Source organism: Saccostrea echinata, unplaced genomic scaffold, assembly GCF_033153115.1.
Source record: "Saccostrea echinata isolate AGI-Se365-2 ecotype Australia unplaced genomic scaffold, CSIRO_AGI_Sech_v1 ptg000016l, whole genome shotgun sequence".
Classification (NCBI taxonomy): Eukaryota; Metazoa; Mollusca; class Bivalvia; order Ostreida; family Ostreidae; genus Saccostrea; species Saccostrea echinata.
In genome coordinates this window covers 28,093,242-28,111,468 of record NW_026889765.1, presented here as the reverse complement: position 1 = coordinate 28,111,468, position 18,227 = coordinate 28,093,242, and the positions used below count along the sequence as shown (strand labels likewise).

Sequence of the window (18,227 nt, the reverse complement as noted above, 5' to 3'; positions counted from 1 at the left end):
GTGCTGTGGAATATAAAAAAAGTCTCTTTGGTGTAATTCTGCCCCACACGTTTGAACTGTAAGAAGAACAGCAGTTTATTAGTCCCCTACCGGTGAAATCGGAGGGGACTATAGGTTTCCTCTGAGTCTGTCCATCTGTCTAGCTGTCCCTCTGTCTGTCAGTCTGTCCCATTTGGTTTTCCGCACTTTTTTCTAAAAGCTTGCAGATATTGAACTGATTTTTGGTATGTAAGTGTATGTTGATGAATTACAGATCAAGTTTGCATTAAGTTCTGCTTCAATGATTTTTTAATGCAATACTCTCAGAATGCTTGTTAGCTTTAGTTTTATTAATCATCATAATTATTAAAATAAACAAATAAAGAAAACATAATACACTAATACCATCCTGAAACTGAGCCACATCAACTGATTGCACTCAAAACATTAGATCGGGAGCCGCTTATCATATTTGGCGAAGTTCCTGTTGTAATGAAAGTCATTAAACATGTTAAAGGTCAGGCGATGTATTTCTCTCTTTATATATATATATATATATATATATATATATATATATATATATATATATATATATATATATATATATATATATATATATATATATATATATATATCGAGGTTTTGTTTATATATTTCGCATTTCCTTTATATATCGAGGTTTGCTTTTATATATTGCTTTTCCTTTATATATACAGATTGGCACTAATGGGTTCCGTACCATACAGAATAAAGATGGAATGGGAAAGAGTGATCTCGTATTTTTTTTAATACATGTCATCGTTATTTATCTAGTCTAATTTTAGACCCATTCTTACAATGTTAGCCCCACCTCTCATGCACACTTAATGTTCAATCAAGGGCAGTTAAGTGTAAATTCTGTATAATTGAGGAGGGTAAGGAAAGAAAACATAGAATTATTTTTATTGTATCACAGTCTAAAGTAATTTTAACATCCTTTATAAGATCTTAAGGTCGTTATTTATGTTTTTTGCTTGCAGTACTATGTTGTGTAATCAAGCACAGCAAAAAAAGAGTACATTTTTTCATGTGGAAGGGGGTGGGGCCACCTAGAAAAAAATGTATAGAGCATTATTTTTCTGTAGAAAATAATCTATCCAGTGAAAAATCATCACATCAAAACATTATAGTTACATGTAACAAATGCATGATGTAAAATTTATAGAGTATTGAGGTGGTTATTTATTTTTTGCCTGTTTGTATTATGTAATATTTGTAAACAAGTACAGAAAAAAAAAAAAAAAAAAAAAAAAAATTCTGAAGGAGGGGAGGGCTTGGGGAAAAATTGTATAGGGCATTATTTTTCTATGAAAAAAAAATTATTCAATGAAAACTCGTTATATCAAAAAATTATAGTTTAAAAATTACGTAATTCCTGTTGTAAAAAGTCTTTTAGAAACACTGAACCTGAGGGAATCAACTTTAAAGTTTAAACACGGCATCATTAAATGTAGTTGACTTGATACTTTTTTGTTTTGAAACTCAGTCCTCATCCAACTTTAAGTTGTAGTTACAATGTAAGTTGACTTAATTTATTTGAAGGTAAAATAAGCAGCTTTGTTTTCCGGCACTTTCCCTCACCAACGATGTGTTTTTTCTACTTTCGATTTTGTTGATCATTATTTTCAATCTATTAAGATGATAATAATTAATATTTGATGTCTCTTACAATTTGTGTTCATTTTCTATCCTTATCTACATGATCTACTATAACTCTCTTGTCAGCTGTGTGCATTCAAGCGAGAAGTCATTTCCTGTATAATTCACACCCAGAATAAAAACATGTCAGGTGCTTGTGGACAGCCCCCCTCCCCCCTCCCCAATATACACCCCGAGTCCAAGGATATTTTTATTTGTCTTCTTTCATAAATTAATCTTCTAGTACACACTCACAATGCATTCCATATGAAAAATAAAAAAAAATAACGTAGAATTAACGTTTTATTCATACAAACTAATGTAAAAAAAAATCTAATGTATATATATATATATATATATATATATATATATATATATATATATATATATATATATATATATATATATATATATATATAATATCATATAAGGGTGTGCATATTGAGACTATTTAGTTCATTTTCAAGATAGGGTAACTGCCTTATTTCCGCAGGAAAAATGTTCAAAGACAATAGACTATTCGTGAGCAGAAATAACTGTTGTTTACTTTCATTGGGAAAATTAATAGAAATTATGAATTCAATTACTTATTTTCGGTCTTATATAATGCTAGGAATATCTTAATCTATTACAAATTGTGTAATTAAATGTACATAACCATTTTTTCTATCTTACTTCTAAGGGCAGATCACTCTAACTGCAAAAACTACTCTAAAAGTAGAACTCTTTTGTGTGCAGTGTTTAGAGCTTCCTTTAATAGAAAACGAAAGAATGCCGGATATTTCCTTTATTTGCTGCGAAACAGACCGCCATTTGTAGAAAGACTTCAATCAGCCTGAGGTAAACTACTCAGGGTTATTTGAAATGTGTATGCAATATCTTTATTATAATAAGATTCATGTATATATGTGTATATAAAAAAATAGTTGGATAGAATGTATTTACAATTCGGCCGAAAAGGGCGGCATAACATACACAAACAACATACAAGAATATTACGATATGTCCGTCTACATAAAGCATGAATAAAGTAATTTAAGTGGTACTAACTTTTTAAGATTAATGTTAAAATTAAGCTGCAAAATAGTACCTTAATTATTACCTTAATCCAAACTTTACAATGCCTAGTATATTGATTGATGTACTCTCTTGATTACTTGTTAAAATTTCATATTACTGATGCATTAATTTCCTTACAATACATTAAATATAGCATATTTAGAACTGTACTACAGTGTTAACGGTAGTTCCGGATCAGTTTTCATTTATACATTTGTAGTGAAAATTAATAACGAGATTAATATAAATATTTACGTACTGTTATGAGCCCCATTCTCGTACCTTTCATATAAAATGAGATTTATTAATTTATTACTCTGCTTTCGTAAGTAACCGAAGTGTATTCAACAACTAAAATTACGACAGTTTCGGATCACTTACGACAGTTGTGGATCACGCTAATTACCATTAGGCTCTCCCCAGCTTGATTGTTTAAAATATATAATTACTAAACTATAGTATAGTAGGTATATATTTTAAACAATTAAGCTGGGGAGTGCCTATTCTTATTACCAGTAACGGGATGTTTCGCACCCGTGCATGGTTTGCTACATGATGGTTTGCGCCGATTCTCTTTTGCGCTGATATGGTTTGCGCCGCAATGTTTCGTTCCGAATACATTATATGCTTTTTATGTTGAGGTTTATTATAATATATGTAAATAAATATAAATTTTTCAACATATATTTTTTTCACAGAATGGAATAGAAATTAAACTCTTTATCTAGGCCTTATTTAGAAAGATGAAGAAAAAGAAAGCAAAATTCAACTGTTATATCAATTTTTTTAAAGGGGAAATATTTCAATAATTTGTTATTATGTATAATTATGAATATGGATTATGCAGTTAAAGTGTGATAATCATTCATCTTTTAGGGAAAAAAGTTAAATTAATTTAATATATATCGAACACCTGATCAGATTTCAACGAACATGACGAACCAAGCCATATTTTAAGTTTTGAAGCTGGTGATATAAAAAAATGATTTATATTGGTGGATTTATTATAACAGAAGTAAATGCGATTTAAATAGAAATAAATATCAGACATGCATGTTTTTGGAAAAATAGATTGAAGTATAGATCGAAGCATCCATGCAGTTCTAATGAATTAAGATTTAAAAAAAAAATCATTTATTAGTTGAATATCACCAACAATTTACAGTGGATTATAGAGGTTTAAAAAACAATGTACAAAATGATAATTACGGAGTTTACTTTTTCTTTAAGACATAAGAAAATTATATAATAAATTTTTCTACATTGCAAATCCTTTAAAATACGCAGCTCTGACATGTACGTGACTGTGTTTGTTGTCAGTATTCTGTGCTGGAATGAGATTGAATAACAAAAGAAATTAAATATTTTATTTTAATTTTATTTTGATAATGTGTTCACCACATAAAAGTGATCATACAGAATAATACAGTTAACGTGATTAAACGATGTTTGAGACAATCCTTCTTGCGGAGTGAAGTGATCCGGAACTGCAGTAACGGTGGGTTCACAGTGTTTATTCGTTTTAAATATACAGGTTTAATTGATATAAGTTTCTTATATATGGTGAAGTAGAATATATAACAAGTAAACATTTTATGGGGTTCAATCAATTCCTTACTCGTCTTATGTCTAACAAAAAGAACAACTCTTCTTAAAAAGCACGTGTAAAACTGTCAAGTAGAGTCTACAACATAATCCAGTCACGGTTTTCGGGAAAATTATTTCCAGTATGGTTTTTTGTAATATAACGCATATTCGATCCCGATGCAATATAGTTTTGTAAACACTATGGTGTGTGGTAAATAATACAATCAACAGCCATAATCGGAGTCTTAATATTAAGACATTCAGGCGAATGAACGACTTTCAAAGGTTAGGGTATTTAATAGTTATAACATGATAAATTAATAGATTGCGTTTAGCCACTGGTAGAACTAGTGACCTAGTTAGCATGTGTGTATGCCATCTAGTGTATGCACAGCAGAAAAGACTTGAATTTCTTACGTTAATCTCCCGAGGGTAAAAGGAATCCCGCCCATAAAGACAATCACATACAGTGAAAAAACAAAAATCCCTAACTTGTTGACTTGCAGTTTTACAAGAAGTGATGATTCTTTAATATGACCCTGGTTTATAGCCATTAGGTCACAGAAAAAAATTTCCCAGTTACAAACCAATATAATCTAGTCTTTGAACAACATAACCTAGTCACTGTGAAACTTTACTCAGTCACTGGAAAGCCTAACCTAGTCACTGTTCAACATATTATACCCAATCAATAACATAACCAATTCACTGTTCAACTGTGAGATAATGAACACACATAATTTAGTAGATATTCATGGTTTTCTATATTTATATAAATCCTATTTTACAGCTTTGAAATACACTGTAAAAGATGATAAAAAACTTACTGACTATAAAACTTTCTGGCAAAAATGGGTTGTTATATTTTAATTTTTTTTTTGGCAATCACTTCAAAATGTTACAAGTAAATCCCTCAAAACTGCACTGTTCTAGCTTTTCTTTCTCTTTTCTTCTTTTTCTTTCTCAATTGCGAGCTTAAATGAAACAACATAACCCAGTCACTGTTTAACAAAACCAAGTCCTTCTTTAACAAAACCCAGTCACTGAACAACATAACCATGTCACTGAGGAACATACCCAGTCACAGAGAAACATAACCCAGTCACAGAACAGCATAACCAAGTCCCAGAACAACATAACCCAGTCCCAGAACAACATAACCAAGTCACAGGACAACATAACCCAGTCACTGTTCAACATAACCCAGTCACTGAGGAACATAACCCAGTCACTGTTCAACATAACCCAGTCTCTCAACAGCATAACCCAAATACTGAACAACATAACCCAGTCACTGAGGAACATAACCCAGTCACTGAACAACATAACCCAGTCACTGAGAAACATAACCCAAGCATTGAATATGAATTAATGTGCATAATTTGGTCTCCATATATAAGGCATATATACAAAAGTGGTAAGGAAAATAATTTATTTGACACAATCATTATTTGGAACATAAACTAATGTTAAGCCTTTTTCTAGAGCTCTGCTCCCAATTTTTATACAAATTGGGTTTAGTCACTGAGGAACTTAAAGATAAAAATAACGTAGATCAATTAATCCTAGGGGAAAAAAATGGCCACACAATATTAAGACCATACAAATGTATTTCAGGTACTATTTAAGAAATAATGCATGGCTGCACAAGTGTTCCTTTTAAATTACACCCAAATCCAATGGTATGAATTCTGCATGTGAAATTCATGTCACTTGTCAGAAAAACAAAACTTTAATAGATATTTTCAAAGTCAAATTACATCAAATTTTATCAAATTCTTCCTACATTTAAACTAATGTTTCTAGTAGGAATTAATGATAAAACAGGTTGGTCTGGTGTGGATTTGATTTGAATGAAATCACAATTATTAGAGTTTATGAGTTCATCTAGAGTAACCAAGTACAATTGATCAGCCCTGACAGAGTCCATTTTACATTATAACAATATTTCATCAGTGGTGATATATAATAACTGTAAAGAATCTGCAAACAAATATTGTTCAACATGTCATATAGCAATTGATGTAGAACATCTTTTGCAATGCTATCACAATCGAAATATTCCAATATATATCAAATTTGCAAACTCAATCAACCGGAACATAAATTTGTTATTTCAATGGATAGAGAAGTTCTTCAGCTTCTCTATATGTTATGTTCTTGACAACAGAAGCGATAATGATTCTTGCTTCTACAAGCAATACATCCTTAAAGTATCTAACTCCTTCATTCAATCTCTGTCCTGTCCTAAAAGAGAATGAAAATAATTAAGAATAAAGTTGTCTAGGGAGATCAATCAAATCAAGAAAAAATCAGACGTGAATTATGATTAAATTATGGATATGAAGAGACATATGGTTTACTTTAAAAGTTAACAATTTAGTTACAAAAATAACCCCTGACTGACATTACACAACATGCCTCTCCATTTTCTTCAACAAGGATGAATAAAAAAGTATCATACTCATCTTCCAGTGTTGCCATAAGCTTTCCATTATTGCAGTTTTTCAAACTAAGGTAATATCCTGGAGGACTGAAGAGACCACTAAAATCGACAATTTTTTTATTAAAAAAGTACAATGAAGAATGCTGAACATGACTTAGTCGTCTTTAATTTGTTGAAAAGGGGGAGTGGAATTAGCTTGATGCAAAATGTGTGCTTCTTTCATTTGATATTTACAAGCAAAACAAAATTTTCACAACTTTTGGTATCTGCCCTATATAATCTTTATAAGAGGAATATTATGTGTGAATGAAATTTTCCCCTACAAACAGTCTCGCTAATATGCAAAAATAAAGTTATCACCAAAAAAAAAATTTATAGTACATACAATATTCTTTAATGGGTACATTATGTCTACCTCTTGAAATCAATCCTTAGTAAGCAGATGTACTGATGATGTATGTCTAGAAATTTATTTATAAATCTTAGTCGGACTTATATGAAGTCTTGATGACAATTTACTTCACTCCAAGAGTTAAATATTCACAAAGCTCTTAAGGTGACAGGTTAAGATTCATCTTCCGTCGTAAGTTTATATAGCTATATAATATAGAATATCAAATTAAATTGAGGTATAAACTTACATGATTGTTTTTGGTTTAAACAAGCCAAATTCTTCTAAAACAAGAGCACTCATTTCAGCCCATCTCTATTGGGAGGGAAAAAAATAGGCAAATAAACTTGTTTCCTTCTCTAACACACCCACACACTCACACATATATATATACAGTCAAACCTCATTATCTCCAACTCAATGGGACCGAGAATAAACTTCAAGATATCTGAGGGTTCGAGATATTGGGGGTAAAATACTTAAAATATTAAGTGCTTTGGACTTCCAAATCACACTTCGACATATCCATAAGATTCGAGATATCCGTGTTTGAGATACCGAAGTTCAACTGTATATATATATATATATATATATATATATATATATATATATATATATATATATATATATATATATATATATATATATATATATATATATATATATATATATATATATATATATCATGAGTAGAGAAAGACTCAATAAAAAAGAAAACAATCATGTTATAAATCAGTATCCATAACAACACTTGCGCATGAGCAAGAATATGCAGGACTAGCCTTGTAAAATACATTGTATGCTTATACATTAAAATCTAGAGAGAGTACATATGGATGTTACCTCTTTATGAAAAAGTTTATTTCTTTCTTCCATTCCTTTCACAGAGTTATTCATCACATTATGGTCGGTCAAGTTATTCCTGTCAATCCATCGCAGATGTCTCCAGTGTGGTTCATAACACCTGTGAAAGGAATATTATAACACTCGATCAAGTTAATTTAATTTTAACCAGTTGTTACGGTACATCTTGTAAACCAAAGTGCATGAAACAGTGTTAAACTATGAAAGACATACCATAAAATCTCTTTAATTTCCAATAAATGGAATATCATTTTATTGCCCATAAATTTAATGAAGATAATTTAAAAGTAAATAGGCTGCTTTCAATGTTTATTATTTACCTCTTATCACCCTCTTCTAATTCCAATATTTCCTTCATCTTTGTTTTGATGTCTTTTGCAAACTGTTAAAATTTTTAAGTAATTATAGGCAATTTTTCTCCTGAAAATGTGTCTGCCATAAACAGGTAGTGTTATAGAACTACTACTAATCACTTAGAGCAGGCTATACTATCCCCTTTTTAACTATAATCTTCATTGTTGAGCTTTTATATATATATCATGCTGTTTATATATCTAAACATCAATTCTTAATAAATTTCTCTAACTTGACCTGAAGATTGAGTCAGTTTCAGAAAGTGTTGATATGGATTAAGAAAACTGATCAGAAAGTCAGATCACACCATATGATTGTGTGAAATAAACAGTAAAATTGAGTGATAAATAAGACAGAATTAAATTCTGAACCCAGGGCTGTTTGATAACCATGCATGCAACAGATTTTATTAAAAATTACCATCGTTGCTATATTGTAGCCTTGTATGTTTCCTGTTCCCTTGTTTATGGAAGATCCATCCTTGGCCATTCGCACAAAATGTTAACCAGTTTCATGGACTGTTCAGTCTATAAACAAAAAATGTTAATTTTTCATGAACAATATAGACAAACCTTATTGTTATACTTTTATGTTAAGTCAAATTTGATTGGTTTAAAAACATTTGTTAAAAAGTACTGCTACCCTACGGCATGTGTAAACTATGCCCTCCACGTAACATTACATAGCAACAGTGACATTGCATAGAACTACTACTAATTATAATCACTCACCTGAGTAACTTTGGCCCTGCTGTTCTTCACCAGACTTTCCCCAGTGTTATACCTATTGTGGCCACACCCTACCCCCAGGAGTATGATTTTAACAATTTGTAATCTTCACTACTCCAGGATGCTTCCACATAAATTTCAGCATATCTGGCCCAGTGGTTCTTGAAAAGGAGATCTCCAAGGATTTTTTCATATATATTTCAATGTAAAAATTTGATTCCTATTGTGGCCCAACTCTATCCCCGGGGATCATGATTTTAACAATTTAGAATCTACACTACTCCAGCATGATTCCACATAAGTTTAAGCTTTTCTGGCCCAGTGGTTCTTAAGAAGAAGATTATTTAATGACCCCATCCTATTTTTGCCTTTTCTTGATTATCTCCTCTTGTAAGGGGGTTTGCCCCTTATTTTAACAATTTAATTTCCCCTTCACCAAAGGATGCTTTGTACCAACTTTGGTTAAAATTGGCAAAGTGGTTCTTGAGAAGAAGATGGAAATGTGAAAAATTAACAGACGGACAACGGGTGATCAGAAGAGCTCACTTGAGCTTTCAGCTCAGGTGAGCTAATAATAGTTTTTAGGGTAACATGTGAAATTATTATCCCTTGAAAACCATTGATGACCTCAGCTTTGCATCAGTCAGCAATGGTTTTCACAGGATATCAATTTAATGTGTTACCCTAAAACATCATAACAATGTTTTATTTTTATAATGTAAATAGTTTAAAAATAGTTTGATGAACACCAGAAGAATTTGTTTCATCAGAAATGCTCATAGGAATATTTAATGGGTCAGGTGACACGGAAAGTAACCAGAAAGACATTGGAATGCATTTATATACTAAAGGTATGAATTGCATGTATATTAAATATTATTATTATACTCACTTCAGCTTTTACACTCTTGTGCAACCAGGCATTGCATTCTGATATCTGTTCTGAAGCTTTCTGTTTAGTGGAAAAAATATGATGAATTAATGACTAGCACATTTAATAAGAATTTTCATTTGTATCATCTATATCGCTATGACCAAAATACAAGGGTTGTCCAGTAAAATTATAAAATGACTAAATGTAAAAAAAAAAAAAAAATCAAAAAAAAAAAAAAAAAAACAACAAAAAAAAAAAAAAAAAAAAAAAACAGCACTGCACTCTTAAATTTACACTACACTCATTAACACAATAATTTCCTAAATGTACATATACAGCTGTAGCAATTTTTATATAGATATATGTGTAAATATGGCATTATATGTCATATATATGGTATCACCTTACAGAACATGGATCATATCGTCAAAATGTCTTAACAATCTCAAGTTTCATTAATTTTGATAATCTGCTAAAAAAATAAAAGTGGATCTGCTTGCATTGATACACTGGATTTTCATTCATTAGATATGCAAGGGATTAATCTCTCTTGAAGTTTTGCATTAGCCTGTTATCGAGGTACTTACAAAATTTAACTAAAGAAGCAATCTGACAAACCGGCCGTTTTCTGATAGTATGTGTTGACAGCATCTTTCATTACTGCAACTGTTTACTCTTATATGTTTTGGTCTGTGACTATAAGTCCAAAGTTCTGCTTAAAAAGTTCACAGGCCATTTTTATATCAAAGATCAAATAATATTCTATTCTATTAATATTCTATTTTTTTCCCTCTGCTTATATTGTTAAAAGGTCTGAAGAAAACATTTTCGGCAGTTTTCTATTTGTCAGCTTTTGATAAAAAAAAAATATTTGGATGAAAGATATTATAATGGGTAAACCTCATTTCCCTCCTAAAACACAGATTTGTTTATCAATTAAAAAAAAATTATCAAACCTAGCTCTACATAATCAAAGGGAATTGCTTTCTCTTATAACTGTGTATACTTACTGTAAGAACTGTAGAACTCTCTCCCAAATGCCTCACCTTTGAACAAGGCATATATCTAAAATAAAAGAAAAACATATTTACCTACAAAAATGAAATGACAAAATAAAACTGTATGTACACATGCTTCTAATAATTATCTAATAATAATAAGATTCTTAACCAGTTTCCTTTGATGATGAGGTGTGTTTTCTTTACTTGAAAGCTTTAAATTATATAAAAGTAAATTGTGTCTTGTATTCATTTAAAATATTAAACAGCAAAATGTACATCAACACATAAACACTGAACATATTTACACATTACATTTATCGATATTTTTCAATTTTTAGTGAGTCTATAATACAAATTAATACATACCAAATAGCTTGAAAACTTCACAACATGACGAATCTTTATTCGAACAGGACAAGCTTTCTTTTTGCTGTTCTGCACCAATCTACGCTTTCGTCTACATGTGTGGTCAGACTACAAAAAAAAAGAGCTATGCTGAGATAAAGGTTCAGTGACTGGGTTATGTTGTTCAGTGACTGGGTTATGTTAAACAGTGACTGGGTTATGATCCTCAGTGACTGGGTTATGTTAAACAGTGACTGGGTTATGTTGTTCAGTGACTGGGTTATGTTAAACAGTGACTGGGTTATGTTGTTCAATGACTGGGTTATGTTGTTCAGTGACTGGGTTATGTTGAACAGTGACTGGGTTATGTTGTTTAGTGACTGGGTTATGTTGTTCGGTGACTTGGTTATGTTTCTCTGTAACTGGGTTATGCTGTTCAGTGACATGGTTATGATGTTCAGTGACTAGGTTATGTTGTTCAGTGACTGGGTTCTGTTGAACAGTGACTGGGGTATGTTAAACAGTGACTGGGTTATGTTCCTTAGTGACTTGGTTATGTTCCTAAGTGACTGGGTTATGTTGAACAGTGACTGGGTTTTGTTGAACAGTGACTGGGTTATGATCCTCAGTGACTGGGATATGTTGTTCAGTGACTGGGTTATGTTGAACAGTGACAGGGTTATGTTAAACAGTGACTGGGTTATGTTGTTCAGTGACTGGGTTATGTTGTTCAGTGACTGGGTTATGTTAAACAGCGACTGAGTTATGTTGTTCAGTGACTGGGTTATGTTAAACAGTGACTGGGTTATGTTAAACAGTAACTGGGTTATGTTGTTCAGTGACTGGGTTATGTTAAACAGTGACTGGGTTATGTTAAACAGTAACTGGGTTATGCTGTTCAGTGACATGGTTATGTTTCTCAGTGACTAGGTTATGTTGGACAGTGACTGGGTTATGTTGTTCAGTGACTGGGTTATGTTGAACAGTGACTGGGTTATGTTCCTCAGCGACTGGGTTATGTTCCTCAGTGACTGGGTTATGTTGTTTAGTGACTGGCTTATGTTGAACAGTGACTGGGTTATGATCCTCAGTGACTGGGTTATGTTGTTCAGTGACTGGGTTATGTTGTTCAGTGACTGGGTTATGTTGAACAGTGACTGGGTTATGTTCCTTAGTGACTTGGTTATGTTCCTAAGTGACTGGGTTATGTTGAACAGTGACTGGGTTTTGTTGAACAGTGACTGGGTTATGATCCTCAGTGACTGGGATATGTTGTTCAGTGACTGGGTTATGTTGAACAGTGACAGGGTTATGTTAAACAGTGACTGGGTTATGTTGTTCAGTGACTGGGTTATGTTAAACAGCGACTGAGTTATGTTGTTCAGTGACTGGGTTATGTTAAACAGTGACTGGGTTATGTTAAACAGTAACTGGGTTATGTTGTTCAGTGACTGGGTTATGTTAAACAGTGACTGGGTTATGTTAAACAGTAACTGGGTTATGCTGTTCAGTGACATGGTTATGTTTCTCAGTGACTAGGTTATGTTGAACAGTGACTGGGTTATGTTGTTCAGTGACTGGGTTTTGTTGAACATTGACAGGGTTATGTTGAACAGTGACTGGGTTATGTTGTTCAGTGACTGGGTTATGTTGAACAGTGACTGGGTTATGTTGAACATTGACTGGGTTATGTTAAACAGTGACTGGGTTATGTTGTTCGGTGACTTGGTTATGTTGTTCGGTGACTTTGTTATGTTCCTCTGTGACTGGGTTATGCTGTTCAGTGACATGGTTATGATGTTCAGTGACTGGGTATGTTGTTCAGTGACTAGGTTATGTTGTATAGTGACTGGGTTATGTTCCTCATTGACTGGGTTATCTTATACAGTGACATGGATATGTTATACAGTGACTTGGTTATGTTGAACAGTGACTGGGTTATGTTCCTCAGTGACTGGGTTATGTTAAACAGTGACTGGGTTATATTAAACAGGGACTGGGTTATGTTAAACAGTGACTGGGTTATGTTAAACAGTGACTGGGTTATGTTGTTCAGTGACTGTGTTATGTTAAACAATGACTGGGTTATATTGAACAGTGACTGTGTTATGTTAAACAATGACTGGGTTATATTGAACAGTGACTGGGTTATGTTGTTCAGTGACTGGGTTATGTTGAACAGTGACTGGGTTATGTTTAACAGTGACTGGGTTATGTTGAACAGTGACTGGGTTATGTTCCTCAGTGACTGGGTTATATTGTTCCCCAGAGAATGGATATACCATAGCCCAACTGGTCTAGTTCTCATAAAATGTAATGTGAAACCCTAGACAGTGGGTTATCCTTCTCAGTCCTCATCTTTGCCTCATTATTAGTTTATTAGAAGTAGAATAAATAATGCATACTTACATCTTTTCTTGCTTTGCTTTGTTTCTTTTGGTTGTTTCATTTGTCTCTGTCATATCCCTGGTGACATTCCAAGATTTTTTTGCCCATAATAATGAAAAGGATAGCATCATATTCTATATGGGGTTCAGCATTTTCCTGTGTGTCCACAAATCTGATATGGGATTTATCAATCTCTCCTACATCTACAGTAATTGCAAGAGAATTTTCAGTGTAAACTGATATTAACAAATGTGAATCTGATAAGGAGGGGGGGGGGGGTGTTACTTTGAACAAATACATAAAAAAGTTTCTAAGTTCAACTTCTCATGACAACTTTTCTGGAGAAAAAGTTGAGAAGTTTTTAAAATGTTTACAATACCCAAAACACCAACAACACAGACAATGGACAAATTTTAATCACATAAGCTCAACTGAGCCTAGAATGGGGATGGTTACCTTCCTATTACTTGTTCGACCTGCGTGGTTTCGACATAAATCCATGTTCGACACAAGTGGTTTCGTTCTGAAGCAATTAATTAACACTTGCAACAGTTTCACATTTTGTTTTTGTCTAAATAGGATTTTTTTTATCGACAATGCATATTTTAATTATTAATTTAAAAGCTATTATGTTATCAATATACAGCTACCCATGTACTTACCTGTGAGCAGGTCAAAACCACTTGATAGGTCGTAACCATGCAGGTCAAACACGGAATCAAAATGTAACCACCCGACACCATGAGTCTATGGTTCAGGTGAGCTTAAAATGGTTACAATAATGAGAAGATTCAAGAAATTATTTTGCTAAAGTTGCATTTAAAAATAAAATATCGCAACAAGACCTTACCAACATCCTTTCCAAATTGTTTGGAACTTTTTAAACAACGGAACCTAGAGGAAGTTGCATAATCATACTCCTGTAACAACTTGTCCAATTTTGTGGAAGATGTCACATACCCAGATAGTGATGTTGATCTTACATCGAACAGATCTTTCCAAGTGTCACTATGGATAAGAAAATAATAATAATAAAAAAAAAACTGTTAACACTCGACTAAATTTGGCACCCTCTCTCTTTGAATCCGGTTATTATCAGTGATTATATCTTTACAAAACTTTATCCAGGTGTTGAGAATTTCTTGAATACCGCATATTCACTATATCATAATTATCTTCAGACAACATTCCTACCTTGGTCCTTCATCCATTTCATACAGTTGCTGAGATGAAAGGATAACGGCATTCAATACCTCGAACTTTCCTTACTTGGATTTCCCGCCTCAATGTCACGAAAAATACAATCGGGTTCGGTGTTAAAGCAAATTGTACATTTGAAAACCATACCGGAAATAATTTTCCCGAAATCCGTGACTGGGTTATGGTTGCACAACAGTATTAAATTTTGCTATATATTCTTACCAAAAATGCGCAACTTTGAGTAGGTGGTATTAATTGAAAACAAACTTTTGAGAAGTTTCCTTTTCAGATCTTGTAAAACAATTCTTTATAAAGATTTTAGTACCAAAAAATACATAGCCATCCAGCAAGGCACGCAAGTTTGTCTCGCTCGAAGTCGAGCAGGTGCTTGAAAATCAAGTCCAGGACCTAATCACTCCCCACTCAAATACAGTATATAGAAAATTCAGCACGCCCTAAATTTTAATGAATCTAGTCAATATAGGAAGTTTACATATTGTTTTTCATCTCATAAAAAAATTCAGCTCCAGTCTCGTGTTAAAATGCCCGAATCGGAAGGGAAGATTCAGGAATTATTTTGTGTCAGCCATGATTTGACGTGAACCTCAAGTGAAATACTGTTATGACACCTTATGTTATAGACTCTACCAAACTGTCAAAACACCGATCTTCGTCTTTGGGGCGCTTTATTTCTGACGCAACTAAGTATCGAAATCGTGCATGGTAAAGTTCGATTTTTTATTAGAAGTAGTAATACCCCCTGTTCTTCGCATGTGATATATCGATAATAATTTTTCTTCAACAATTATTTTTAAAAGAATTAATACACAAAAAAGTGATCCGGAACTACCGATGATCCGGAACTACCGTAAGCACTGTAATCTTATTTATATAGAATGGATCATATTCCCCGTCTATCAGAGGTCCTGTATATTGGTCTGTGTCGTGAGATAGGGACACCGACAGAAGTGGCCATCAGAAGGGACGTGTTGGACATAGAGGAGAGGATAAAAAGTCCTCTTTACATGCATATAGGATTTATACTGATGGATAGTGGTAGTTATAGAGAGGGATTTAGATTTACATCATCTGACAGGGATAGAATGCTCTGGCTTTGTAATTGTAAACTAATAACTGACATCTGCCATTTCCGGATCTACAATTCCTCAAAACATCAAATAATATTGATGGAAGATTCTGAAACACCACCAGGATTTGTCAGACTACGCCTTCTGACACCAAATTATGCACAATCCAGTTTCATAAACTCATGTCTTGTTGCTTTTAATGGCGGTCTTTACATATCAAGTTCTTTAACGAGGAATACTTTTTTTAATCTCTTAACAGGTAACAGATTTTCTTCATACAAAAATAAAACCATTCATGGCCCTTGTACAAATGGCTTTTTTAAATCTGTTGAAGTCGATCATGCTCTTTGTTTTGCCATTATTTGTTGCAATAAATTCTTAAGAAATTTGGTGGAAAGATGCCAGAGACATGCTTGGCCGCCTGTACCTGTGTTGGAAAAAATTCTAAGAAATGGATGTCACTGTGTACCTATTGGAAGTAAACTTGATTCGCCTTATAACGAACTTGAATGGAGATTGTCGTTTTCTCTGGCCGAACAACAACTAGTGTGTACCATGAATCATACACAATTTCTGTGTTACGGACTTCTGAAAATATTTTTGAAGGAAGTTATGAATAACCGACAAGAACCAATACTGTGTTCGTATTACATGAAGACCACAGTGTTTTGGATAATGCAATTGGGGCACGTTAATTGGCACCCAATTAATTTTTTGGACTGCTTTTGGAAGTGCTTCAAATACCTGATTCATTTTGTTTATCGTGGAGAGTTTTCCAATTTTTTTATTCCAGAAAACAATATGTTCCTAAACAAAGTAGTTGGTGATACACGTGAATCTCTTTTACAACAGCTTTATCAGTATTACAGAATGGGTGTGTCCTGTTTACTGCTGAGTCCGACTCTCAGATCAATCCTAGAACCTGCCCTCTGTAACCTGTCCTTTGCAGTATCCTTTACTGAGAATATTACAGATATAAATTTGTGTGGCATGCAGGAGATATTGGGCCTCTCGTTTCGTATTGAAGAGCTATGCCATTGTTATCTCTACTTGACATCAATTGATAAACTATCACGGTTATCAATTTTACCATACCAATTATTAACATTACAGTATTGTACTGCTGAGACTCTTGTTAAATTAGCCTTCATAATGGCAAATAGTACCTCAGGTTACACACATAAAAATATCTACATCTTAGATAGAATGATCTGTAACATGCTGAAACTTGTAGCAAAGTTAGGCCCCGCGTCTTATTCATTATATCTAGCATTGTATTACTATAGAACAGGGAGATATGATAAAACTCTACTTATCACTTTTCTCACTAAGCGAAGACTGTCGCAGGACTTTGTTATCTATTATAGCAAACCAGCTGTTGATTGGCATAGTTACAATGAAGCTTTAGGTAATCTATCTTTGTCTAGAAGGATGACAATGACCTGGGTATGCAATGTGAGGATATCCGACAATAATCCATGTATTGAAGAACTAATTTTTGAACAAAGTGTAATTCAACAAAATGGATTTCCAATCTTAGAAATATCACCGTTTGTTATGGTAGAAATGTTGTCAGTGTTATCTCACTATAGACTAGGTAATAGATCTCAGTGTTTACAGTCACGGACAGACCTACAGACACTGCTGCTCTATGATGATGGGACTTACGTGCCTTTAAAATTTATAGACATATCCTGGCAGATACTGGGGATCTGTCAGCATATTATTGGAGACTTACACGGGGCTTTGCAGTCTTATCAGGAGTCGCTTAAACAGGAAGCATACCATGGAATACAAGAAGCTACATATATTAGAATAGAATGGGTTAAAGAACAATTAGACAGAAACACATAAACAAAGACACATGTTTTCTTTTTAATTTTTTACTATAATGGTCTGAGGATTTTTCAAGTACACTGTAGTAGATCAGTTCACTTAACTAAGTAATATTTCGAATTGTTTGAACATGTACATGGTTGGTCATTCAAAAGGAAAAACATTTTTCTATGTTGCGTTCCATGCTGTACAAAGTAGAAAGGTAAAATTGCTCCATATGTTTTTAAATTTGTTGAATATATACGTTGAATTTATGTTTGCCTAGCTGAAAAAAACGAAGAACATCTTATTGTATTATCAGCATATGCTCCTAAAAATTTATAAATCATATTTTAAAAATATTTTGCTTGACATGTTTCTCATGATCATTGAATTAATTTGTGTTTAGTTTTACGTTTTTATATGTTGAG

At 33.0% G+C, this 18,227-nt stretch overlaps 3 protein-coding genes and 1 long non-coding RNA gene across 4 annotated transcripts; 1 reads left to right on the top strand and 3 right to left on the bottom strand.

The window, feature by feature from the left end:
* Positions 1–6,116: 6,116 nt before the first annotated feature.
* LOC133188286 (uncharacterized) lies at positions 6,117–8,254 on the bottom strand. The gene is made up of 5 exons (XM_061323659.1): positions 8,217–8,254; positions 7,983–8,103; positions 7,390–7,454; positions 6,767–6,847; positions 6,117–6,549 (listed from the first exon to the last, which is right to left on the bottom strand). The coding sequence occupies exons 1-5, from the start codon at positions 8,252–8,254 to the stop codon at positions 6,414–6,416; spliced, it is 441 nt and encodes a 146-aa protein (XP_061179643.1). The 3' UTR covers positions 6,117–6,413.
* Positions 8,255–8,321: 67 nt separating this feature from the next.
* On the bottom strand, positions 8,322–11,427 carry LOC133189082 (uncharacterized). Its single transcript, XR_009721403.1, has 5 exons — positions 11,327–11,427; positions 10,970–11,024; positions 9,978–10,037; positions 8,778–8,884; positions 8,322–8,385 (listed from the first exon to the last, which is right to left on the bottom strand). It is a non-coding gene; the product is annotated as an uncharacterized LOC133189082 (long non-coding RNA).
* Positions 11,428–13,720: 2,293 nt separating this feature from the next.
* On the bottom strand, positions 13,721–14,904 carry LOC133188285 (uncharacterized). Its single transcript, XM_061323658.1, has 3 exons — positions 14,888–14,904; positions 14,544–14,701; positions 13,721–13,896 (listed from the first exon to the last, which is right to left on the bottom strand). Exons 1-3 carry the CDS (start codon positions 14,902–14,904, stop codon positions 13,751–13,753), a joined length of 321 nt encoding a protein of 106 aa, XP_061179642.1. The 3' UTR covers positions 13,721–13,750.
* Positions 14,905–15,777: 873 nt separating this feature from the next.
* On the top strand, positions 15,778–17,835 carry LOC133188284 (uncharacterized). The gene has a single exon (XM_061323657.1). The coding sequence runs from the start codon at positions 15,790–15,792 to the stop codon at positions 17,833–17,835; it is 2,046 nt and encodes a 681-aa protein (XP_061179641.1). The 5' UTR covers positions 15,778–15,789.
* Positions 17,836–18,227: the final 392 nt, after the last annotated feature.